Source organism: Zophobas morio, unplaced genomic scaffold (genome assembly GCF_036711695.1).
Source record: "Zophobas morio isolate AGI-343-1 ecotype UQ-CSIRO unplaced genomic scaffold, CSIRO_AGI_Zmor_V1 ptg000012l, whole genome shotgun sequence".
In the NCBI taxonomy this organism is placed as follows: domain Eukaryota; kingdom Metazoa; phylum Arthropoda; class Insecta; order Coleoptera; family Tenebrionidae; genus Zophobas; species Zophobas morio.
The window spans coordinates 2,718,121-2,745,242 of record NW_026972117.1 but is presented as its reverse complement, the minus strand read 5'-3'; the positions used below and the strand labels follow the sequence as shown (position 1 = coordinate 2,745,242).

The 27,122-nt window shown below is 35.3% G+C and overlaps 2 protein-coding genes across 9 annotated transcripts in view; one reads left to right on the top strand and one right to left on the bottom strand.

The window, feature by feature from the left end:
- The first annotated feature begins 191 nt into the window (after window positions 1–191).
- Window positions 192–7,960, top strand: LOC135127611 (tRNA dimethylallyltransferase). Its single transcript, XM_064054119.1, has 8 exons — window positions 192–337; window positions 513–691; window positions 1,006–1,143; window positions 2,011–2,249; window positions 2,301–2,439; window positions 2,486–2,601; window positions 2,655–2,865; window positions 7,502–7,960. Exons 2-8 carry the CDS (start codon window positions 572–574, stop codon window positions 7,817–7,819), a joined length of 1,281 nt encoding a protein of 426 aa, XP_063910189.1. The 5' UTR covers window positions 192–337; window positions 513–571; the 3' UTR covers window positions 7,820–7,960.
- Myc overlaps window positions 7,812–27,122 on the bottom strand; it is a 45,010-nt gene continuing 25,699 nt past the window's right edge. For all 8 annotated transcript variants that reach the window (XM_064054111.1, XM_064054112.1, XM_064054115.1 and 5 more), the window contains one exon: window positions 7,812–9,682. In XM_064054111.1, the coding sequence (XP_063910181.1) occupies window positions 9,117–9,682 (566 nt within the window). In that variant the 3' untranslated portion in view covers window positions 7,812–9,116. The remainder of the gene's footprint in view (window positions 9,683–27,122) is intronic.

Here is a 27,122-nt window from a genome sequence, read left to right as displayed (position 1 = left end):
AAAAATTCTTGATAATATTTACACAGAAAAAAATGACTAGATGAATTAATTACAGTAGTAATGCACGCATAAATTATGGTTCATATAAAATAGTCGCACTATAAATTAACCATTTTTTTCGATTTAGTGTGACAGCCGGTTGCGCACGCCTTTTGCATTCGCTATACCCGCGACGAAGTGACACATCGATCAGCTGACAGTTTAAGGTTAAAATTTAAAAATGTGCACGAACTGTGAACCACGAGGTGCTCGAATTTGATTTTTTTAACTAAAAGCGGCCGAGATTGTTGCAGTTTTTGGTGTGAGTGCAATAGTGTGAGGTGCGTGCTTGCCGCAGGTGAGTTTTTCTGCACAAATTTTGGATAATTGTTGAAAAAACGCATTTTGATGATGATGATGCAATTCTAGCGATTTTGGTGCGTGTTTGGTGTTTATCGTTACGAGTTCGATATCAGCGTGGTCGCTAGCTTTGTACAACATGTTTGTATCTCTAGAGTTGTTTTTCTTTTTAGAGTTAACGTTTAAAAAGCACGTGGTCGCAACTCTTTGGAAAGCGTTTAGAATCGTTAAAATGGCCCGAAGGCTGCCTCTGGTTGTTATATTAGGAGCCACAGGTTCAGGGAAGACTAAATTGTCGATTGAATTAGCGCAGAGGTTTAAGGGGGAGATCATCAGTGCAGATTCGATGCAGGTATTATTAATGTGGATTTTTGCTAAGTCAAATTAATCTATGAATAAGACTAGAAATACGTGAATAACGTGGTGCGTTAATCGACGATCTTAAATTCATAATTTTTTAGAAATCTAACGACATATTTATTCATAAAATAAAATAATAATAATGTATATATGCGGATGTATGCAACCAACAATACAGGAGTATTCTTGGTTGCATAACCGAGTTGTGAATATTAAAGTCCCAATTTTTTTTTTTTTTTTAATCAAGTTCAACACTTTCGTACTACGTGTAATTTTAAACCGGCTAGAACGTTAATGAACTTGCAGGTTTACAAAGGGCTTGATATTATAACGGCGAAAGCTACTAAAGAGGAACAAAGTCTTGCCCCACATCATCTTCTCGATATTTTAGATCCTCATGAAACGTTTACAGTGGTTGAATATCGCAACAGTGCCTTAAAAATTGTATCCTTTGATTTTGGAAAAAATTACGTTGAAACATTGCACAATATTTCAATTTCAATATAATATTGATTACAACACAAAATTGCGCAACTTTTTGTAACTGAAAATAGATAACACGGACGTCAACAAATTCAAAATTTAAAATTAGAACCAAATCCGACTGTTAAAATTTTAACGTTTAATTACCACTAATCATGTGAGTCACGCTCGAAATTTAAAATGACTATTACTCAAGAAACAAGGAAACTCACACCGCAATTAACAAACAAAAGCCGAATAAAGTCGTCCGACGAACCTAAAATTTAACACCTGCACGTGACGAAATGTTTACCTTCGGTACTTTAAATTAATAAATTATTAGATATTATCAATTCTTTTCACAACGCTGCCACGTGGATGGGGTGTCTTCATATTTCCAAGGCCGCATATGTTAATTCCGGTGATTCTGACCTCGATAAACAAAGTGCTCGTTTGGACCCTTTTCCAGCACCTGTGCCGCCTGTCCTTCGTACTATTATTTAATTAGGGACAGGTGCACCTCACGCACTGCGTGGTGCGTGTGTATTTTTATTCTTATTAGTTCGTGATGCGTATATACAAAAATAGGTCCCTAAAGCCGGCCCTGCTCGTCTGCTATTCATCTATCTATATTCATATGCTCTCCTCAGTCGAAGCACCCATCCTTACGGAACTAATTAATCTGATTTATTTCGCATAATCAAACTAGTCTAGCAAAATATGCATAATTCGGGCCCAATTTTACCGCAGCTAACCCATAAAGCGCATCGGCTCTTTTACGACTTCCTTCGTCACGATTTGACAAAGCGCCCCTCTGAATTCACAGGAATTTCCTTAAATTTCATTCAGATAGACAGTCTATTAAACAGAAGTAAATTGGCGATCGTCGTTGGTGGAACTAATTATTATATAGAATCCCTCTTGTGGAAAATTTTAATTGAGGCGCCCGGAGAGCATGTAAAGGCATTGCCGGACATCGTTAATAAAGATCACGAATTGCCGAGCGAGGAACTCCACAAAAAGCTGAAACTGTTGGACCCGAACATGGCGAGGAGGCTGCATCCGAACAACAAAAGGAAAATACTGAGGTGAAAGCAAAGCGGTGAAAATGTTGTAAAAGTAGTTAACAAATCTTCCAGATCTTTGGAAGTGCTGTATCAGAAGGGACGACAACACAGCGCGATTCTAGAGGAGCAACAAAAGGCGCAAGGAGCGTCACAGTCTGGCGGCGGGCTGAGGTACAACAATGCGTTGATATTTCATTTACAATGTGACAAAGTATGCGCTAGACGAGCACCTGCAGGGTTTAAATGTGCAGTTTTAGGATGTCCTTGATGGGAGATTAAATCAGAGGGTCGACAAGATGGTACAGGAGGGTTTGGTGCAAGAACTTTTGGGTTTTCATGAGATGTACAACAAAAATCGGATAAATAGTACAGAGTGAGGAACTAAGGGGGATAAAACGGTTGTTTTGTGACCGGTCGTTTTTTTAGAGCTCCTGATTACACAAAAGGTGTTTTTCAGTCCATAGGCTTTAAGGAGTTTCATTCGTACTTTACTTTGAGCGACGAGGACAGAGAGTCGGAGAAAGGAAAAAACGAACTTGAGAAATGCATAGAAGAGTTGAAAATGGTGACGAGGAGGTACGCCAGAAAGCAAAATAAGTGGACGAATAACCGTTTCCTGGGGCGGAGGGATAGGGAGGTAGGAAGAATAATTTTATTTAAGATAAATAAAAAATTTGAAAATTTTGGTAACTTTTTTTGACGGACAATATTTAATGCCGCTAGGATGGCAGTTCTGACCTATCTTGTTGTATGTGACATTAGTGCCACACTAAAACTGCTAAAGTTGCTACTACGACACAAAATGCCACTGGACTAACAAAGTGACGTTATATTGGTACATTTCAATTAAACTTTTTCGCTTTCACAACAAAAACCTTAAAAGATATTTAAATTGGTACATTTTTGTCGGGAAATATGAATTTTCCAGTTCCAATTCATCACAATTGAGATCGAGACATTGGCGGAGCTTAATTTTTAGCTTTTAGGATTTTGCAGTTAAGCTCAGCACCCGTTTGATTACGACGAGCAGAGAAAAATCGCCACAATTGAGACAGGGTGGGTGGGCGGGGTTTAGATTTGTTTTCAGTTTCTCGTCGTAAATAGAAAACTGCGTTCATATATCAAGAAAAAAAGGCAAAATATAAACCTTGCCCACCCGCCCTCATCTCAGTTGTGATGACTTCTTTCTCTGGAATAGATGTTATAAGTTTCGTGTTATTGAAAGACAACTGTAAATGTTAAGAAAAAAAAAAGTTGAAAAATAAGCCCCACCCACCCGCCCCAGTAAAAGCTTTTTGAATATTATATTCACTTTTTTTTGTAAAATTTTGAAAAAACTGGTGGCTTCAATGTTTTTCAAAATTTTGCTTCAAAAGAAGAATTTTGCATTCGAAAAAAAACCTTTCACTACTGTGAACTCGAAGTGAGGTTATGTACATTTTTTTATCATTATAAACAATAAGAGTTAAAAAAAACTGAAAGGTAAAATTGGTTCATTTAGAAAAACGTGTTAAAATTTTGCAAAAGGCCTAAAGTGATCAATTTAAACTTCAGTGGCTAAAAACGCCAAATTAAAAATGTTCAGACACCCAGAAGCCTTTTGAGTTTTAAATAAAAAATTTGAAACCAATGTCTGCAAACATTGGTTTTGTAAATTTCACTTCAAAAAAGATCTGCATTAGGAAAAAAAACATTTTCCTATTGTGGAATTTGTTGTGCAGCAAAGTGAGGTTATGTTGGTGCATTTGATTTAAAAAAAAAATGTTAGAAAAATAGAATAACCGCAATTTATTGTGCTATACTGAGTGACAATTTAAAAACTATTTTTTCGTAAGAAATAAATTATTTACTATCAATTCGGAAACGCAAAATTCGTTCATTTAGAAAAGTGTTGAAATTTTGCAAAAATTTTCCCAGGGGCTAAAAGAGCCAAGTTAAAAATTTTCCAACACCTTACATTGTGCCTTTTTTTAATATACGTAGTCTTCTTTTCACAACAAAAACCTTAAAGATATTTAAATTGGTTATTTTTGTCGGGAAATATGAATTTTCCAGTTACGCTCCGCCTTTCGGACTGAGAACGAATGAAAAATTCGTCACAATTGAGATCGAGACATAGGCGGAGCTTAACTTTTAGCTTTTAGGATTTTGCAGTTAAGCTCAGCACCCGTTTGATTACGACGAGCAGAGAAAAATCGCCACAATTGAGACAGGGTGGGTGGGCGGGGTTTAGATTTGTTTTCAGTTTCTCGTCGTAAATAGAAAACTGCGTTCATATATCAAGAAAAAAAAAGGCAAAATATAAACCCCGCCCACCCGCCCTCGTCTCAGTTGTGATGACTTCTTTCATTCGTCGTGACCTGAGGGGCGGAGCTTAATTGCAAAATCCTTCTTTCTCTGGAATAGATGTTATAAGTTTCGTGTTATTGAAAGACAACTGTAAATGTTAAGAAAAAAAAAGTTGAAAAATAAGCCCCACCCACCCGCCCCAGTAGAAGTTTTTGAATATTATATTCACTTTTTTTTGTAAAATTTTGAAAAAACTGGTGGCTTTAGACAATGTTTTTCAAGATTTTGCTTCAAAAGAAGAATTTTTCACTACTGTGAAAGCGAAGTGAGGTTATGTACATTTTTTTTATCATTATAAACAATTAAAGTTAAAAAAACTGAAATGTAAAATTGGTGCATTTAGAAAAACGTGTTAAAATTTTGCAAAAGGCCTAAGGTGATCAATTTAAACTTCAGTGGCTAAAAACGCAAAATTAAAAATGTTCAGACACCCAGAAGCCTTTTGAGTTTTAAATAAAAAATTTGAAACCAATGTCTGCAAACATTGGTTTTGTAAATTTCACTTCAAAAAAGATCTGCATTAGGAAAAAAAACATTTTCCTATTGTGGAATTTGTTGTGCAGCAAAGTGAGGTTATGTTGGCACATTTGATATAAAAAGAATGTTAGAAAAATAAAATAACCGCAATTTATTGTGTTATACTGACTGACAATTTAAAAACTATTTTTTCGTAAGAAATAAAAATTATTTATTATCAATTCGGAAACGCAAAGTTAGTTCATTTAGAAAAGTGTTGAAATTTTGCAAAAATTTTCCTAGGGGCTAAAAGAGCCAAGTTAAAAATTTTCCGACACCTTACATTGTGCCTTTGTGCCACTTTTTTTAATATACGTAGTCTTCTTTTCACAACAAAAACCTTAAAGATATTTAAATTGGTTATTTTTGTCGGGAAATATGAATTTTCCAGTTACGCCCCGCCTTTCGGACCGAGGACGAATGAAAAATTCGTCACAATTGAGATCGAGACATAGGCGGAGCATAATTTTTAGCTTTTAGGATTGTGCAGTTGAGCTCAGCACCCGTTGCTCACGACGAGCAGAGAAAAATCGCCACAACTGAGACAGGGTGGGTGGGCGGGGTTTATGATTTGTTCTCAGTTTCTCTTCTACGTTCATATATTAAGAAAAAAAGGCAAAATATGAACCCCGCCCACCCGCCTTAGTCTCAGTTGTGATGGGTTTTTTCATTCGTCGTGAACTGAGGGGCGGAGCTTAATTGCAAAATGCGTATTTCTCTACAAGAAACTACCATATGGAACAGGTTTTTAAGTGTCATGTTGTTAACAGAAAATTATGTATATATGTTAAGAAAAAAAAAGATAAAAATAATAAGCCCCACCCACCCTCCCAACCTCAATTGTGATTAATTGTTCATTGGTTGTCCGACCAAGGGGCAAAGTTCAACTGTAAACTCGATTTTTCCCGACAAAACTTTACCATTTTAAACATGTTCTAAACAAAAGACAAAATTTACTATGTCAACAACAACAAAACATGTTTGACACGGTAATTTCTTGTAGAAAAATAAAGATTTTGCAGTTAAGCTCCGCCCCTGAAGTCACGGCGAATAAAAAAAATCACCACAATTAAGTAAGATGGGGGCGGGCGGGCGGGGCCTCTATTTTGCTTCTTTTTTTTTATATACGTAGTCTTTTTGCACAACAAGATAATTAAAATATGTTTAAAATGGAAAATGTTTGTAGAGAAATAGAAATTTGCAATTAAGCTCGGCCCCCTTGGTTCACGACGAATAAAAAAAATCATCACAATTGCGATTGGCCGGGTGGGTGGGGCTTACGTTTCCTATCTCAAGTGTGATAATTTTTTCATTCGTCGTGAAGCGGGGGCGGAGCTTAATGACAAAATCTTTCTTTCTCTGGAATATATGTTATAAGTATCGTGTTATTGAAAGACAACTGTAAATGTTAAGAAAAAAAAAGTTGAAAAATAAGCCCCACCCACCCGCCACAAAAGCTTTTTGAATATTAAATTATTATTTTTTTTTGTAAAATTTTGAAAAAACTGGTGGCTTCAAACAATGTTTTTCAAAATTTTGCTTTCGAAAAAAAACCGTTTTCACTACTGTGAAAGCGAAGTGAGGTTATGTACATTTTTTTATCATTATAAACAATAAAAGTAAAAAAGAAACTAAAAGGCAAAATTGGTTCATTTAGAAAACGTGTTAAAATTTTGCAAAAGGTCTAAAGTAATCAATTTAATCTCCAGTGGCTAAAAACGCCAAATTAAAAATGTTCAGACACCCAGCAAAGTGAGGTTATGTTGGTACATTTGAATTAAAAAAATGCTAGAAAAATAGAATAACCGCAATTTATCGTGTTATACTGACTGACAATTTAAAAACTAATCTTTCGTAAAAATCGGAAACGCAAAATTGGTTAATTAAAAAAAAGTGTGCTGAAATTCTGCAAAAATTCTAAAATAACAACTTAAATCCCAAAGCGCCCGAAAGTCCTGAGTTTTAAATTAAAAATGATATAAAAACGTGAAAGCGAAAAGGGCGTTAAACAATTTCGACACACTAAAACGCAAATTTGCATTATTGCGGATTTGTCGCGTAAATAAAGTGAGGTTATGTTGTATTTTTTAATAATTATTATAAACAGCGAAAATAAAAATTGTACCAAAATGTTCTTCTTTAAATATTCACGTCAGTCTTGAAAGGTTTTGAACAATTTCGACACACCGAATCGCAAAACTCCGAATTTAAAAAAATTCTGATCAGTGGCGTATCATTGCGTTCTGAGCACCTTCAAAATAGGAAAATTTGAAATGTATGTAATAACTGTCTCGGCAAACTTTAATGTCTGTCCATAGGTCAGTACTTAATCCTCGTACTAAAGCTTCGTTATAGAAGCAATAAAAGACTCGGGCGGTACTTTTTTATCTCTTCGCTTATTAAAACAGGTGCCTCCACTTTACGGGCTGGACGTCACCGACTTGGATAAGTGGGACGAAAATGTCACCCAACCGGCCGTCGAAATCGTGGAATCCTTCATAAACGGAAGCGACTGTAAACACAAGCCGCTTCCCATGCAGCAAACGAGTTCCAACCCGAACTCTGAAGACGACACCTACTTTTGCGAAACGTGCGAGCGCACCTTCGTGGGTAACTTTCAGTGGTTGGATCATCTCGGTTCCAGGCGCCACAAGAAGATGAAAGAGCGAAAGAGCAAACAAGAAAAAAGTGCGGGAGTGGTGAATGAAATAACGAACGTTGTCTAAAGCAAAATGTGTATTCCTAGCTTAAAGGAACTAGTTTACAGCAATCGTAAGACTACCGATGAAAATTAAAAAACTAATTACAACCATAATTACATACAAGTAGTTATTGTATAAGTACAAATAACAACAAAATTAAAATAAGGTGTTACTTTATTCTAGATGCTTCACCAAAAGCGGGTCGATAAGTTAGAGAATTGCCCTGCTATATATTTGCTATTAGAGAAACTCGTGCTCTGACACTACTCGTAAACTATGTATTTGGTCAACAGCGAGGTTTGCATCACAGGTACATTCTTCAACGAACTTTACTCTACGAAGTAAAGCGATTTTTTTGTGTTTTATGTTTTTATTATTTTTTTGTGTTTCGATTTTGCTTATCAAAAGTATAAAATACTGTAAAATATCATGAACACAACAATTCTCTTGATCTTACGACTAACAGCGGACGCTTCAGGAAGACGATAAAAATATATATACAACAATATACCAGAACTGTAACAAATTATAGAATAAAAAACGCTATAAAATACACACTCGTGGACGCGGAGTCCACACAAAATAAAAAATACCCCTAGGCTCTATTATCACATAATATACAGTGTGAACCAAACGTGCTCGCTTCGCTCCCCGATCGAACGGAATAAGTGCGCCGTTCCGTAACAAAAAAGGCACTTGCGGAGGGGGTTTTTGTTACGAAACCGGCGGAAAGGAAGCTCGCTCGCTACTACAAAAAACAAAAGCGGAAAGTTAATAACGTCGTTAAACATATGTACAACCTAAATAGAATCCAATAGCTCCGGCGGCGGGGGGCGGAGCCGCGCAAGCGCACTTGATTAACTAACAACGTAGGCTCCGCCTCCAGCCGCACATAAATAAAAGATACAAACATACATAAAGTGTTAAAATAAGACTTAAAACATTAAAGTCGCACTACTCCTCGGAGCGGCTGTCGAGACAAATACACTTCTCGAGCTCTAACTTGATGCAGAACTTATGTACATGGTAACATGATGATGGAAGCGAAATGTGATTGCTCGTGACGACTTGATGAAATAAACGCAAGAGTTCAAAAGAGAAACCGAAAAAAAGAAGAATTCTCAAGAGCTTTATCACAAACAGTCATCATCACAACAATTTATTAAAACGTAACGCATGCCTTATTGCAACTAAACTCGTCTCTACTTAAAAAAAAAAAAAAAATGATAACACACTACCCCTAAATCAACAAAACAAACTCGCTAGTCAATCACAGTACTATAACCGATTCGAATAAAACATAACCTAAAACCTAACCTAGTTAGCGCTTGGCGACGACGTCCCGCCGCAGCTTCGACACTTCCGCGCGCAAGCGCATTTGCTGCTGTCGCATCAGCTCTATCCGCTTCTTCAGCATCTGGTCGGTGTAGGTCAGATCTTTGCAGTAGGCGGAGGCCCCGCGCAGTATGGCCACCTTGGCGGCCCGCGGCTTCTTGCTCACGTCGGGCAGCAGCTTCTTCAGGTCGTTGAAGAGGTTGCGCAGATCGATGCGCCGCTGCCGCTCCATGTTGTTATGAAGGTGGCGCTTCTCGGACGGCTCGGGCTCGCTGTCGCTGCTGTAGCCGTACCTGCGTTTGTACTGTCTGTGGTTGCCCTTGACGCGCTTGTACTGGCGGCCGCGGCCGCGGTTGTCCACCTTCTTGGGGTTGGGGGCGGCGCGCTTCACGGGCAATATGGTCTTGAGGCCCTGCGGGAAGCGGCTCTGCATGGTGCGCTGGATGTGGCGGCGGTCCTTGGTCGACGGGTTGGTGGGAAGCGCGTTGGCGGCGGACTTGCTCGCGCAGAACTTGTCGCCGCCGCCGACGGACACCACGTCGATTTCCTCCTCTGCAAGAGAAAATCGGGTTTAGCGCTTGTTGAAAGTTGTTCGGAAAAACATGAAAGTGGCTACCACTCGAAACGTCAAATTTTGGCGGGAATTACCTGTCTCGCGCAGCTCGTCTTGAGTGCTAATCAAATTTGCAATCTGGAAAATCGCCTGCGTCATCTCATGCATACAAGTTTATTGACTCGGTGTGAGGTAAGCGCGGCAAGTGGGGGCACGGGCTGGGGCCATTAACTACTTTACTTGGGAAGAAATTGGGAGGATTTTTGTCGGGCGCAAAAAGCTCGTTTTTTTATCTATCGGCCGGCTAAAAAGTCAGGCCAAAGTTTTTGCGCTGGCGTTTTTGCTCCGAGTTATAAATGTCGCCGGGTTTAGTATTTATTGTTTCGGAAAGACGTCGCCGATTATCTAACTCCGACACCTGGGCGTGGTGTTTGAGGTTAATATGCTGCAGGAGGCCTGCAGCGGTCTTTTCAAATTAATTATACCGCATTACAATAAAATATGAACCAGTTGGACGGCAGAGGAATTTCGAATGCGCGATTTACGGACTGAAAAAACGGTGGCTAATCGATAGGCAAGAATTTGGTGGAGTGACATGGGGTTTTACGGTTGCGCTAATTCGCTGGAATACGAAATGTCAAGTTTACCACAACTTTATTTTAATAAATTTAAATCGACTGTGACAATACTCAATTCATTTCAAGAACTCGTAATCTAATTTTTTGCTCTTGTGGTTCTGGCGAACTTATAAATAGAACCGCTAGTTATTAATGGAAATTTACAGAAATCGGCCAAAAATGGTTCAAAATAGTAGACCACAAAATAAAAAATGCGAAATGTCAAGTTAAAGAAAAAAAAGAGAACATTGATTTTGTATTTCTTATTTAACCGCCAAACTGCTTTTGGGTTGATTGTCATTGGCTATTAAACAACAACTTAAAATGTATTCATAGAACCTTTGTTTCTTTTAACAGCCGGAGTAGTCATAAGCAAAAATCAATGTTCACTATTTGGCGGATTCTACTGCAATAATTGTCATAAATTATAGCGACCATGTAACACAGATCCTCTACAAAATGAGAAAAGCTAAACACACATTTCAAATTTTGAAATTGTAAAATCGAAAATATAAAAAAAATCTTTAAAAACTTGGGAAACTAGAAATCAATTTGCTAAATTTTCAAATCGGTTGAAATGGAACGTCTGCACTTAAATTTTGTAAGAATTGATAAATTTAACAATCTCATAAATTTGAAAACTGAAAATAATGGAATAAATATTTCTGGACAGACGTAATTTTAAATTTGAAACCTTTAATTAAAAAAAAAAATAAAAATATTTTCCAAAAAAGCCAAAAATTGAATAAACAGCAATACTGCAACTTAAAATTGACATATTTTCACTGTTTGAATTTTCATCGTCTTTTTTATTTAAACTATTCCAACTGAGAATTTTTGACAACGACCCACAAAATTCGGTAGTCCTGTGTCTGTTGACTTTGTAAATTTTGTGGGAAACAATTATTCAGTTACTATTTTAAATAGATCTGCTCTAAATTCCTTATTTCTAAAATCCAAAATTTTCATAATTTTCAGTCACTATTTCTTCTCACCAAGCAGAGCATCGCAATTTAAAATAAACTATAATTTTAAAAACTCGACCAGGGCAGACAAAAATTTTATAATTTTCTATTTTGGAATCATGTTTTTCTGAAAAAAAAAAAAAAATCAAGTTTCTCTTCTACTGTAATACTTTCTAAACAGAAATGCTTTTCACATATTTTTCACATTTTGAATTTTCATAGTTTTCGAAAGAAACTATTCCAACTGAAAATTTTGGTAATGTCTTGACAACTTTTTGGCGGATTCTACTGCAATAATTGTCATCAATTATAGTGACCATGTAACACAGATCCTCTTCAAAATGAGAAAAGCTAAACACACGACATTTCAAATTTTGAAATTGTAAAATCGAAAATATAAAAAAAACTTTAAAAACTTGGGAAACTAGAAAACAATGTATGTATTATATTTTGAAACTGTGCAAATTTAACGCGTTTCCTCTTCCAAAATCTTGAGTATGGAACTCCATTTCGCGTTTTTGGTTTTTCAAAAAATAGTGAAAACAAATTTCCTAAATTTTCAAATCTGTGAAATGGAACGTCTGCACTTTAATTTTGCAAAAATTGTTAAATTTAACAATCTCATAAATTTGAAAACTGAAAATAATGAAATAAATATTTCTGGACAGACGTGATTTTAGATTTGAAAACCTTAATTTAAAAAAAAAGAAAATATTTTCCAAAAAAGCCAAAAACTGAATAAACAGCAATACTGCAACTTAAAATTGACATATTTTCACTGTTTGAATTTTCATCGTTTTTTTATTTAAACTATTCCAATTGAAAATTTTTGCCAATGACCCACAAAATTCGGTAGTCCTGTATGTTAACGTTTTAAATTTTGCGGGAAAAAATTATTTTTCTGTTTTAAATGGATCTGCTCTAAATTCCTTATTTCTAAAATCCAAAATTTTCATAATTTTCAGTCACTATTTCTTCTCACCAAGCAGAGTATCACAATTTAAAATAAACTATAATTTTAAAAACTCGACCAGGGCAGACAAAAATTTTATAATTTTCAATTTTGGAATAATGTTTTTCTGAAAAAAAAAAAAAACATATCAAGTTTCTCTTCTACTGTACTACTTTCTAAACAGAAATGCTTTTCACATATTTTTCACATTTTGAATTTTCATAGTTTTCGAAAGAAACTATTCCAACTGAAAATTTTGGTAATGTCTTGACAACTTTTTAATTTTGTGAGGTCATGTTTTTCTGGAGAGACAATCACTTAAGTTGACTGCAAGCAATACTTTCAAAGCAGAAAAGCTTTAATTATCTTTTCAGAACAAGAAAGTTAAAACATGGTTAAAGTGGGACCACTTTGCAAGGAAATATGGATTTTACAGTTATGGATAATTGCAAAATCGATATTTCCCTATACAAATTTTCCATTTTAAACATATTTTAAGTTTTATGTTGTGAACAGATGGCTAAGTATGTATATTAAAACGAAGGTAAAATATAAGCCCCGCCCACCCGCCCTATCTCAATTGTATAGATTTTTTTTATTCGCCGTGAACCAAGAGGGTGGAGCTTAACTGCAAAATACTTATTTCCTTCCAAGAATTCAAAAACATATTTTTGAGTATCGTGTTGTTCAAAGAATACTATATACATTAAGATGCAAAAGGCAAAATATAAGCCCCGCCCACCCACCCCATCTCAATTGTGATGTTTTTTTTATTCTTAGAAACTGAAAACACCTTAAAAAAATGGTAAATTTTTGTAAGAAAATGTGGATTTTACAGTTATGGATAATTGCAAAATCGATACTTCCCTATACAAATTTTCTATTTTAAACATATTTTAAGTTTTATATTGTGAACAGATGGCTATGTATGTGTATTAAAAAGAAGGTAAAATATAAGCCCCGCCCGCCCGCCCTATCTCATTTGTAATGATTTTTTTTATTCGCCATGAACCAAGGGAGCGGAGCTTAACTGCAAAATACTTATTTCCTTACAAGAAATTAAAAATATGTTTTTGAGTATCGTGCTGTTCAAACAATAATATGTACATTAAGAAAAAAAAGGCAAAATATAAACCCCGCCCACCCACCCCTTCTCATTTGTGACGATTTTTTATTATATTCGCCGTGGACCAAGCGGGCAAATTGCAAATACTTAATTCTTTACAAGAAATTAATGACATGTTTTTGAGTAACGTGTTGTTCAAAGGATACTATGCACATTAAGAAAAAATGGTAAATTTTTGTAAGGAAGTATGGATTTTGCAATTAAGCTCCGCCCCTTGGTCTGTCAACGAATGAAAACTGCATTACTATTTACATCAGGGCGGATATGGGTGGGGCTTAATCTTTAAGTCTCTAAGTATTTTGCAATTAAATTCCCCTCCTTTGGCTCACGACGAATAAAAAAAATCATCACAATTGAGACAGGGCGGGTGGGCGGGGCTTATATTTTGGTGTTTTTCTTAATATACGTAGTCGCCTTTTCACAACAAGAAACTTAAAACATGTTTAAAATGGTAAATTCTTCTAGACTTGCAATTAAGCCCCGCCTCTCGATCTGACAACTAATGAAAAATTCATCACAATTGAGAATTGAGATCGGGGCGGATATGAGTCGCCTAATCTTGGCTTTATTTTTTTCTTAATATACATACGAGTAGTATTCTTTGAATAACACGATACTCAAAAATTCACGATACTCAAAAAAAAATGTGTTATTAATTTTTCGTAGAGAAATAATGATTCTGCAGTTAAGCTTCGCCCTCTTGCGATAGGGTGGGTGGGCGGGGCTACAATTTGCCTTTTTTTTCTTAATATGTGAAGACTTATTTCGACAACAAGAAACTTACAACATCTCTAAAAAGATAAGACAAAAAAAGGCTCCAAGAAAGAGGCAGCAAATAAAAGGCAATAAAAAGTAGGTGGCAAAAAGAAAGCGACAAAAAATGGAGGAAACAAAAAAGGCGAGAAAAAAGAGAGGTAGCAAAATGAAATCTAACAAAAGAGATACGAAGAACAGATTGCATTACCATTTTAAATGTGTTTTAAGTTTCTTAGAATAAAAAAATCATCACAATTGAGATGGGGTGGGTGGGCGGGGTTAATATTTTTCCTTTTTTTTTTTAATATACATAGCCACCTGCTCACAACATGAACTCCGCATATTTTTTTTTAATCCAAAAATAAAAAATGTTTTAAACTGTAATTTTAAAATAGGAAACCTTTCACACCTAGTTTATTTGTTTTTTAATTTCTGACTTAAATTTTGTAAAAATTGATAAATTTAAAAATCTCATAAATTTGAAAACCGAAAATCATGAAATAAATAATTCGGGACAGACGTGATTGTAGACTTGAAAAATCTTAATTTATCTTTAAAACAGACTGCAAACTAAAAAAAAAAACGGAAATTTTTAAATTAAATATTCTAGTATTAAAAAACAACTACCAAGTCTTCAAAAACTGTAAAATATAAAAAACTCGATCCAAAAAAGTCAGAATAGTCAATTAATTTTGATGAAAATGTTGACATTCTGCATGACGATGATAATAATGAGTAGATGATTATCGCTCAATTAGGTTTTAATTTGAGTCGCTTTTACCTAACTAGGGCAATCGGATTGTAAAAACCGTCGATGGATCGTTACAATTTCCTCACTTCTTCGCGTAATATTTATATTTAGCTTTACCAGCCCACCCACCCAGTTCATACTAAACTCAAACAATCAAATTCGTTAGCAAGTGACAAAAACTCCGTGTACAAAACCGCGCCAACGTCATTGCTGTACAGACGGAAACGAACAGGCCCAAGGTGAGGTCCTTGCACAACACCGTAATTACGCCACACGCTCGTTTCAAGAAATTGAATACATCTTCGCACAAGGGTTTCATAAAAATCCTTCATTCCTCGTTCTTTTGAAACCGCAGTCCGAAAATCAGCGACCTTGACGCGATCCTTAATTAAAACGACCAACAGACTGGACATTAGAAATAATTTACACGCATTATCTTTTTTGCGCCTAAAATTAGCCGAAATTTAATTATAACCCATCCAAGTCGATAACCTTCTCTCCACAATGTTACTATGTTACGAGTACGGCGATTACTTATCGTCCGTCCAAAATGTCTGTGCAGCTGGACCCCGCACAAACGGCCATTATTCTCGGGCGCAGGTGCGCCGTCCCCGCAGATGCGGCGCTCCCATTGTCCGCATGCATTTACCTGTGCGGGTGTACTGCAACGCAAGAACGCGGAACAATGCAGAAACTCCACGAGAGATTCCGTGACCGGTTAGTTACCCGGAGACAGTCGCTCCGAATTTTGTAATCGGTACCGTTTACCGCGACGCAATGGAGTTATTCCAATAAGTTAATGGCGAGACCGGGAGCGGAGGGCCCCACGTCATGCCGGAGAATGCTGCCCCAAAAGAAACTGGATCCGCCAACTGCGACTTGCTGCGAGCTCGATGCCTTTCACATTCCATCGCGGCTAACGGATTTTCGACTTACAAGTTGCTGGCAGATCGGCTGCGGCGGGGTGGCGGCGCAAATTCAAACGTTTTGATACAGACAGACAGACAGACAGACAGACAGACAGACAGACAGATGGACGGAAACCGGAGACCATACAATTGTATTACATGTAATTCATGTAATTTCTTCTTTCTTCGGTTCCATAGTTCATCGTAATTAGTCCGAATGCACCAGGTGTTACGGTCGAGCCGTCGCCGTGATTGCAATTAACCCGGTGCATCCGACCCGTGTTCGAATCAGGTCTAATGAGCAAACGGTTTTTTAATGGTTTCCTGGTACGGGCTTTCCCATGCACCCTTTCTGGGCGCTGAATGGGCGAACGGCGGAAGCGTAACGAATACCCATGGGAGGAAAGCCGGTTGGGATTGACGAAAATGGGTCGCGACACTGCATTGAAAGCGTCCGTGGAGATTTCCCCGTCGGAGTTAAAATAAAACGTAACGTTTGGCACCTGCAGGCGGTAGTTATGTTATATACGACGTCCACAAAGTTCAATGAAACTGGAGTGACGCGGTGATTTAGGAGGTGTCTCGGGAGCCGGGTTGGGCAACGGAGCGGAGTTTCCCCCGGTCGTAAATAATTCGTGGACGTCGTGAGTGCGGGGGGCAATTAGATTTTCAAAATTACGTGACTTTCGAAACATTCCGAGCATTCCGGCCTGCAATTGGGTCGGTGGAATGTCGTCGAACGGCCGGCGAGGGGCTTGGGAAAGCTGATAGTCGAAGGCGGCGGCGGAGGCGAAGTGAGATATGAAGCAGTCGATGGGTTCGTGGAGAAACTAATTCAACCATAAATGGAAATATATAGAAATAGATTATAGATTTATTAACTTAACACGGATTCATAAACCACAAGTGGAGGAGTACGTTATTTTGTGAATTACAAATGATGTTGGAAAAACCGAAGTCTTTAAATACAATAACGTTTTGTTGTAATGGAAAATCCAACACGTTATCACCTCTGATAATAAACCCGGAACACAATTTTTGAAGGCCAAATCAAGTTCAACTATTTTAGAAAAATTGGTCTAAAGAGTTTAGACAGTACTTCCCTCGCTGTCGGAAACTTGACGACTGCATGCCTATTGTGTTTTTTTTCTCATTACATTTTTGTAGTGGGAATTTAAAAAAAAATTGCGATGACGTCATCAACATTTTTGCAAGGACACGTATATCAGTTGGGATAGATGTAGTGTAATACTAAGAATAAAATTATTATATTCTCAAATTTTCGGGAAAATGAACTGGGTCGTTTGAATATTGATTTGTAATAATCAATAAAATAACGAAACAATTTACTCACGTATACCTACGTATCAGAGGCAACTGAAAATCGTGTATGTATAAACATTCTTAATTTAAGACGACAGGCGTAACAGCATACGCGAGAGCCAAACAGAGAAACTGTAAACAAAACGACCGTCGGTTTTATTGCTTCGACTTCCGCTTATTATATAAAACATTGGGTTTTATTTTAATTCTTGACGGTGAAATTCACAATTGGTTGATTATAAACATGTCTATTTCACATTCGCGGAACCAAGTGAGCGCATAAAACAAATGCAGGTCTGTAATGTTAAAGTCGATGTAAATAAGCACGCTACCCTTATGTTTCAACCGAGTTTTTCCTTTAACAAATTTTGTGTCTACCAAATTGGGTTGGTTGGGGTGTAATACTAATTATAAGTGTTGCCTTTAATTTAATCAATAAAATAAATTGACTTCATTAATTTTTTTGAACCACCTCTTAAGAAAATCTAAAAAATATGAATGGAATGATAAATCACAAGTACAAACTCATCATATTTTTTGCATTTTAGATAGGATTTATTCAGCAAAATTTAAGGGTGACGTCATCAATTTTTTTAGGAGGGATGAACAAATACATTTTGAACAAAAGTTTACCATGCTTATAATAACTTTAAAATATTCCCAAGATTTCAAAGCATTCGGTTTTGTAATTCCTGATTAAATCGATAAAATAAATTCACGCCTTCATTAATTTTTTTGAGTCACCCTGCATATGCAAATCCAAAAATATGAATGGAATGATAAATCACAAGTACAGACTCATCATATTTTGTACATTGTAGATACGATTTATTCGGAAAACTTTTGAGCTGACCTCATCAGTTTTTTGTAGAAGATAACCAAATATATTTTGACTAAAAATTTATTATGCTCTTTATAACCTTAAAACATCTGCAAGATTTCAAAGCATTCGGTTTTGTAGTTCCTGATTAAATCAATAAAATAAATTTACGCATTCATTAATTTTTTTCAGTCACCCTGTATATGCAAATCGAAAAAATTTGAATGGAATGATAAATCACAAGAAGAGACTCACCATATTTTGTACATTTTAGATAGGATTTTTTCAGCAAAATTTTGTGGTGACATCATAAATTTTTTAGGGGGGACGACCAAATACGTTTTGATCAAAAATTTACCATGCTTATGATAATTTTAAAATGTCTTCAAGATTTCGAAGCATTCGGTTTGGTAGTTCCTGAGTAAATCAGTAAAATAAATTTACGCCTTCATTTATTTTCTTGAAACACCCTGTATATGCAAATCCAAAAAATATGAATGGAGTGATAGATCACAAGTACAGACTGATCATATTTTGTACATTTTAGATATGATTTATTCGGCAAATTTTCGAGCTGACGTCATCAAGTTTTTGGAGGGGATAAGCAAATATATTTTGACTAAACATTTATTATGCCCTTTATAACCTTAAAACATCTGCAAGATGTCAGAGCATTCCGTTTTGTAGTTCCTGATTAAATCAATAAAATATATTTACGCATTCATTAATTTTTTTGAGTCACCCTGTATATGCAAATCCAAAAAATATGAATGGAGTGATAAATTACAAGTACAGACTCATCATATTTTTACAGTTTGGATAGGATTTATTCGGCAAACTTTCGAGCTGACGTCATCAATTTTTTGGAGGGGATAAGCAAATATATTTTGACTAAACATTTATTATGCTCTTTATAACCTTAAAACATCTGCAAGATTTCAAAGCATTCGGTTTTGTAGTTTCTGAGTAAATCAGTAAAATAAATTTACGCATTCATTAATTTTTTTGAGTCACCCTGTATATGCAAATCCAAAAAATATGAATGGAGTGATAGATCACAAGTACAGACTCATCATATTTTGTACATTTTAGATATGATTTATTCCACAAACTTTTGAGCTGACGTCATCAAGTTTTTGGAGGGGATAAGCAAATATTTTTTGACTAAAGATTTATGATGCTGTTTATAGCCTTAAAACATCTGCAACATTTCAAAGCATTCTGGTTAGCAGATTAAAAATTAAATTTCAAAATGTTGTTTTATAATTTTGATTTTTTTTCCAAAAATCTGGACGTTTCGGGTGAAAAGTCGATTCAGAGTTGTAAACTACATGTGTAGGACTATGTTATTTTATACAATTGAAAACCCATTTACTATGTACAATTTTGAAGTGACGTCATCGCATTAGTAGTGGGGATGATTAGACAAATTTTGGTTAGCGTTTTACCATCTACATGATATTCTTAATATAAGTACAAAATTTCACAACAATCGGTCGAGTACTTTCGGAGATTATCTGTCTAATAAAAATCCGGGACGGCAGACGGACAGACGGAAATGGGAGACCTATTTCTTCGTCTTCTAGGGGTCATGAAAGATCGAGAAAACGTAAAAGTAGAGTGTCGGCCGACGGACTCGATTACAATACTTCCTTTGCTTACGCTCGGGAAGTAAAAATCTAAAGTTGACACAGATTTTAATTGTCAGACCACCTTAGTAACAAAATCTACCACTGTTGTTATTATTAAAGTATGACATAGACTCAAATAGATCCAATAATATTTATAAATTCGGCATCGAAACAAGTGGTCTAAGAACGGAGATGAATCACAAAAATACGCAACGCAGAGCTAATATTAGCACTTAAATAAATTTTGTGTTGACCCCTTCAGGTTTCTGTTTGGCGTTTTTCGTCACTTCAGAGTGTAGGAATTTTTTCCCATAGTAATTGTCGTCGAATTTGCATATTATTGCCCACCACGCCGGAAACCATCCTTCAGACCACCCTCCGATAATAGCCCCGACTCCGTTTATTTACTCAGTTCTGCGAAGTCGGGATCTTTGAAAAACACCGCTGCAATCTTTTGCGAGCACTTCCGAGAAGTACCCTTGTCAGCGCTCCGCAGGTAAAGAACGGTTCTCCGGCACCCAACCAGACGGAGAAAGGAGCGAATTACGTCCGAGCACACAATTAGCGTTAATCACCTGCGAAATGAAAATAAAATTTTCAAAGGGGGACGAGCGCTAAAATCCGTTTTGACTAACCCAGATTGCGATGGGCTAATTTTGGAACTAGGAAGTGAACGTGCGTGGGCTAAGAACACAGAGAACGCAGGTTTCGCCATTGATCTTTTGTGGAAATGGTGGTAATTGGGTTACCTGGACCCCGGTTTTTTCATTACGATTAATCACGTCGAGTTAACGCTCGGAACGTCATTCAATTACACCTTGGCCGACCGTTTCCAAAAGTTTACTGATCTCCTAGAAGGTTAAACTGTAAAATTAGCGTCTAATAGCTGGAATCGTACCATGCGAAAATGGACACGTTTATTTCGGGAGACGGCTGTCATCTGGACTGGATTTTTCTTTTAGGAATCTGGGGTTAATAAATCGGTTTAATAATGAAAGCAAAAAGTGAGTCGGCCGAGGCTATGGCACGAGTGACATTTGGGCGGGGCGGGGCCGCTCGTCAAATCACCTGTCACTTGTCACAAATTGAGGTTAAGTTCGAACGCTGGCAGGGGGCTTCGTAATAGCGGGCGAAATTACCCCGAGACGGTGGCCAGATGTCGGCAAGTCAACCCCGAACAAAAAATATGTGTTGATTTGAGTGTGCCGCTTAGTCCAGATGAGGCCCGCGTTATAATTGCGGTGACTGTGGGTAAAGCAAAACTTCCTGTGTACCACAAAACGTCCACTTACTTCAGGAATTTGCATTGACTGACGGAAGGTGGACATGGAGTTGTTCGTGAATTTTAAAATTGTAAAAATTATTATTAAAATTGTGCCGCCTTTTGCGAAAACTGCCCCTACTATGAAAAATTCTGGAAGGTTGTTTCGACAGAACTTTTCCACTTTTTAGAATTTACAATTTCTTCACTTTAAAATTTCCCCAGTTTTCAATTTTTCGTTTCGGTTTTTTACTTTCTCTATTTTAACAAATTTTCTGTTTTTCAATTTTCCAACATTGGATTTTCAATTTTTAGAATTTGCATTTTTTTTCTGCTTATTTTTTTCTTATTTTTTCAATTATTCGATTTTCAGTGTTTCGATTGTATTATTTTTTGTTTTTTCAATTTATATTTTTCAGTTTTTTGGTTCTTTAATTTTTCGATTTGCGATTTTGCAATTTTTCCACTTAAAATTTCTCCAGTTCAATTTTTGGATTCTTAAATTTTTCATTCCTTCGAATTTTCGTTTTTCAGTCTTTCGTTTCGGTTTATTTTCCTTATTTTTAAAATTTTTCGATTGTCAATGTTCCGATTTTATAAATTTTTTGTTTTTTTAATCTCAATTTTTTCAGTTTTTCGTTTCTTCAATTTTTATTTTCGTAATTTTTTCAACTTTTTGATCTTTCAATGTTCTGATTTTGTTTCTTTTTTTTGATTTTTTCAGTTTTTTGGTTTTTTAATTTTTCGATTTGCGATTTTGCAATTTTGCCACTAAAAATTTCTCCAGTTCAATTTTTGGATTCTTAAATTTTTCATTCCTTCGAATTTTCGTTTTTCAGTTTTTCGTTTCGGTTTATTTTGCGTATTTTTAAAATTTTTCGATTGTCAATATTTCGATTTTATAAATTTTTTGTTTTTTTAATCTCAATTTTTTCAGTTTTTCGTTTCTTCAATTTTTCATTTTATCAGTTTCTTCAATTTTTCGTTTCGGAATTTTTATTTTCGTAATTTTTTCAACTTTTTGATCTTTCAATGTTCTGATTTTGTTTCTTTTTTTTATTTTTTCAGTTTTTTGGTTTGTTAATTTTTCGATTTGCGATTTTGCAATTTTGCCACTTAAAATTTTTCCAGTTCAATTTTTGGATTCTTAAATTTTTCATTCCTTCGAATTTTCGTTTTTCAGTTTTTCGTTTCGGTTTATTTTGCTTATTTTTAAAATTTTTCGATTGTCAATGTTTCGATTTTATAAATTTTTTGTTTTTTTAATCTCAAATTTTTCAGTTTGTCGTTTCTTCAATTTTTCATTTTATTAGTTTCTTGAATTTTTCGTTTTGCAATTTTTATTTTCTTAACTTTTTGGTCTTTCAATGTTCTAGTTTTGTTTCTTTTTTTCATTGTGAAATTTTTCAATTTAACAATTTTTAGTTTTTCCAATTTTTCGATTCGATTCATTTTTTCTTCTTTCTTTAATTTCAATATTTCGATTTTACAATGTTTCGCTTTTCCGATTTGGCACTTTTTCGATTTTAAATTTCCTTAATTTTTGATCTTTCGATTTTTCAATTTATCGTTTCTTCAATTTTTCAAGTTCTTGATTTCCAAGTTTTAGATATTTCAAAATTTGTATTTTAATTTTTTTGCTTTGTCATTTTTTTCCCATTTTTCAATCTTTCGGTTTCATTTCGTTTTTTCTAATTTTATTTTTTCAATTTTTGTAATTTTTTGTTTCTTTACTTTTTCGATTACAATTTTTTATTTTTCGATTTTTCAGTTTCTCAATCTTTTATTCTTCGTTTCCTCAATTTTTCAAGTTCTTGAATTTTATTTTTCATTTTCCCAATTTTTTAATTTCATTTTCTCGATTCTTTAACACAATTTTTCCTTTTTTTCATTTCCTTTTTTTTTTCAAAGCTTCTTTCGATTTTACAACTTTTGGTTTATTGAGTGTATCAAATTTTCAGTTTTCCGATTTCAATATTTCGTTTTTTGATATTAAACTTTTTCGATTTTTTGTTTTTAAGTTTTAAATTTCTCGTTTCTTCAAATTTTCAATTTCCTTGATTTCCAATTTTTAGATTTTCCAAAATTTGCATTTTATACTTTTTCATGTCACAATTTTGCAATTTTTCGATTTTTTTGGTTTGAAAAGTTAAAAAATTGAAAAATCGAAAATCTATAAAACAGAATAAACTGAAAAAACGAAAAAACACTGAATACTAGAAGTCGAGAAACTTAAAAATAAAAAAAAAATGAACCTAAAAATTGGAACGAAAAAAACGAATTGAATCGAAAAATTGGAAAACCCAAAAATTGCAAATCGAAAAACTGACAAATTTCAAATTGAAAAAAAGAAAAATTATAAAACTAGATCATTGAAAAACCGAAAAATTTTAAAAATAAAGAAAATGAAATGAAAATTTGCAAAAAAATTTTTTGTTTCATCTTCATTTTCTTTATTTTTTCAATTTTTCGGTTTTTCAACATTTCGATTTTATAATTTTCCTTTTATTCAATGTGTTTTTTAAAATTTATTTACTTAAAATTGGTCCAATAAAATTATCATTATCATCATAAATATTAAAATTTTTGGAATTTTCAATTTTTCGATTTGCAATTTTTCGGTTTTTAATTTTTCGTTTCTTCAATTTTTATTTGTTCAATTTGACGAGCTTAAAATTTTTCCATTTTTCATTCGTTGTTGATTTTAAAAAATTTTCATTTATTCGACTCTTCAATTTTTTGATTTTTAATTTTTGGATTCTTCAATTTTTCAATTTTTTTTTTTGTGTTTTCAATTTTACGACATGGAACTCGTCGAGTTTTCATTTTTAAATTCTTCAGTTTTTCGATTTTCCAGTTATAAATGGATGTTCCAATATTTGGATTTTTCAATTTTTCATTTCTTCGATTTGCAATTTTTCACTTCTGTTTTTTCTTTATTTTTTCATTTTTCTTTTCTCAATCTGAAATTTTTGGATGTTCCCATTTTTCGATTTGCAATTTTCGGGTTTCAATTTTTCGATTTCTCAACTTTTAGATTTTTTTATGTCTCCGTTTTTTAATCTTAGATTTTTCAGTCCCCAATTTTTCAATTTCTCTATATTTTATTTTTCCATTTTTTGGATTCTTTAATATTACAATTTTTCGAGTTTACAATTTTGACGACTTTATAATTTCTCGATTTTTGGGTTCAATTCATTTTTTCTTTCTAATTTTTCGATTCATTAATTTTTTTCGATTTTTAAATCGTTTTTCATATTTTAATTTTTTTTTTTCTTTAGTTCTTCGATCTGCAATTTTTCGATTTTTAATTTTTTTTCAATTTTTATTGTTTGAATTTTCTACTTTTCCAATGCAAAATGAGGAAAAAGTGCCAAATTGTAAAAATGAAAAACCAAAAAGTATAAAATGAAAACTGAAAAATCGAAAAATTGAAAAATAAAGAAAATGAAAAACCAGAACGAAAAATTTCAAATCGAAAATTTGAAGAAATGAAAAATTTAACGAATGAAAACATTAAAAATTAGAAACTTGATAATTTTTAAATCGAAAACATCTGCAACATCTAATAACTGAAAAAACGAAAAACTAAAAAAATTAAAATTGAAAAAAATAAAAAACGTTAAGGAAAAATTAAAAATCGAAAAACTGAAGAAACAAAAAATGAAGAATTCAAGTGAAAAACGCAAACAATTTTTATAACTTTTGTTGTTCTGCGCTTCAGAAGCCAGGCAAGTTCTATCAGAGTACCCTCGACCAATTTTTTAGGAAAACCGCTTCGTCCTTGTCCCAGACCTCGACCGGCCGGCAAAATCGGAATTCGGTTTAGGTGTTTACTTTCGAGTTCCTGTTTTTCTCGTTAGTTTCCGTTATTTACCACGTCGGAGATAATCGATCCCCGCTATCTTATCACAGTCCATGAGAAACGATTCCTCCGTCCCGAATCTAAAAATTCCTCGCGCTGGTATTCGGTATTCGGCGCAAAAATTAACAAATCGGGACCATGAACTTTGCGAACGAATTTATTACGAAGGAATGTGTCAACATCGTCTCGTGGATTAAGTCAACAGAAAAATGTCAATAGATCCGAAGCGGAAGCTTACGCAATAATTGTACAAAACACTTACGCATACGAACAATTAAGCCGGTCGTAGGACAGCTGTCCATTACGCAGTTTCGACGGAAACGTAAGGAGCGTGTTAAGGACGCCGTCGTTAGCATGAATTATTTACCAAGTTTGTTAACCTTTGGAAAATTACGTTCGCGATCTCAAGGATGCAAATCAAGTGTGAATGATAAAACTTTTTGTTTGTCGATAATATCGCCAGCCACGCCCCGAATCCGAAGAAGGCACTAAACCCAGTCCGGCGATTGGTCGCCGATGACCATCATCCACGGCCTGCTATTTTTTCCCGGCGATAAACAATCCCCACGTGCAGCGTCAAGACGCAATTACCGCCCGTTTTCATGCCAAAATTTTTTCGCTGCAGCGTGGAAATAATCCGTCCCTGATCAAGAAAAATTCTGGCACGATAACGCAAGTGCGTGCATCGCTAGACTAATCCTCGTTTTTTTTTTCATTATGTCAAGGTCGCAGACGTCTATTACACGTGTTGGGTTTCCTGTCGCCGCCGTTGCGAAACACGCAAGCGCTTCCTATGGGAACCCTTTTCGATTTTTTGTCCGCCGTCTCGCCGAAGGGACTTCCTCTGGGATGGGGACCGTCTGGGTCACGGCTTTCGCATATCTGGGCGTTGGAGCGGGCAAAAACTTAATTAGAATTGTGTGAAAGTCGCTTTCGGCGAACTCTGACATTTCGGGAGAAATTCAGGGGTCCGCTCCACGTCCGTTGCTCTTATGCAAAACCCGTAATTACCGTCCAGACTGATTTCGTCGATACGGCGCGTGACCCGCAGTCACCTTCTGCGTCGCGATGCCTCTTTAAAGCGTCTAGTCGGCGTCGAGGTCGTTTGCCGCGTCGGTATATTTAGATGCGCGATATGCGATTACGGCAATGTGTAGACTGCGGTCCGGGGCGCTATGCGTAAGACTACGCCCACGCCGCCGATCGGTATTCCTCCTGCGGTCCTGGCGGCGGGAAAGCCCGCTGCGGCTACCGGACGCAGGGGCGGACCGCGCTGCGGTCGACGTTGATACATAATCGGGAGACTTATCGCGACGTGGGCGGGAGGGAGCGATGAGGGAGGATGTTGAGGTTGAGGGATTCCGAGATAAGGGCGGAGGATTTGGCGCTGATACGGTGGGAACGGTGGCAGAAATTAGGATTAGGAAGGAGTTCGAGATCGGAGTTCATCAAGGGTGTGGTGACGACCTGTCGCGTTTCAACGGGATCGTGAACGATCTTTCGAGGTTTCATTATTATTAATTTATTAAATTGTCTATGGAATTAGTGAAAAATTGTTCCATAATTTAATAGATAGATGAATTTATGTACGTTTATGCAGAAGATGTCAAATGAGTTCTATTTTTTTATTTAGGAAAGTCATGTTTTTCTGCGAAAAAAAAACACCCAGTTTCTATTGTAAAATGATCTACAATAAACTCCACATTTTTTTTATAAAACAAAAATTTTCAGCCAAGATTTTTTTTCTAATTTTGGATTCATATTTTTCTGAATTAAACATAAAAAGAACATTTCTTCTGACGTACTGCTATACTTTCAAAACAGGAAAGTTTGACATATTTTTACTATTTGAATTTTCATTGTTTTTTTTTTTTTAAATTATTCCAACTGAAAATTTTTGACAACCGCCCACAAAATTAAAACTACTATATATACTAACGACTTTTTAATTTTGTAAACTCGTGTTTTTCTGGACTCAAAAAATCATTCAGTTTCTATTTTAAATTGATATTATCTTTTCAGAACAAGAAATTTAAAACATGGTTAAAGTGGCACATTTTTGCAAGGAAATATGGATTTTGCAGTTATGGGGCGGAGCCTAATTGCAAAATCGATATTTCCTTATACAAATTTTCCATTTTAAAAATATTTTAAATTTCTTGTTGTGAAAAGAATTCTACACATACTAAAACAAAAAGACAAAATATAAGCCCGCCCACCCACCCTATCTCAATTGTGATGATTTTTTTATTCGCCGTGAACCAAGAGGGCGGAGCTTAACTGCAAAATACTTATTTCCTTACAAGAAATTAACAACATGTTTTTGATTATCGTGGTTCAAAGAATACTACATGCATTAAGAAGAAAAAGGGAAAATATAAGCCCCGCCCACCCGCCCTATCGCAATTGTGATGATTTTTTTATTCGCTGTGAACCAAGAGGGCGGAGCTTAACTGCAAAATAC

Coding starts and splice junctions, on each gene's coding strand:
- LOC135127611 (XM_064054119.1), top strand. CDS start 572: ATGGCCCGAAGGCTGCCTCTGGTTGTTATATTAGGAGCCACAGGTTCA. Junction 2,250..2,300: donor AACAAAAGGAAAATACTGAG/GTGAAAGCAAAG, acceptor CAAATCTTCCAG/ATCTTTGGAAGTGCTGTATC. Junction 2,602..2,654: donor AATCGGATAAATAGTACAGA/GTGAGGAACTAA, acceptor TCGTTTTTTTAG/AGCTCCTGATTACACAAAAG.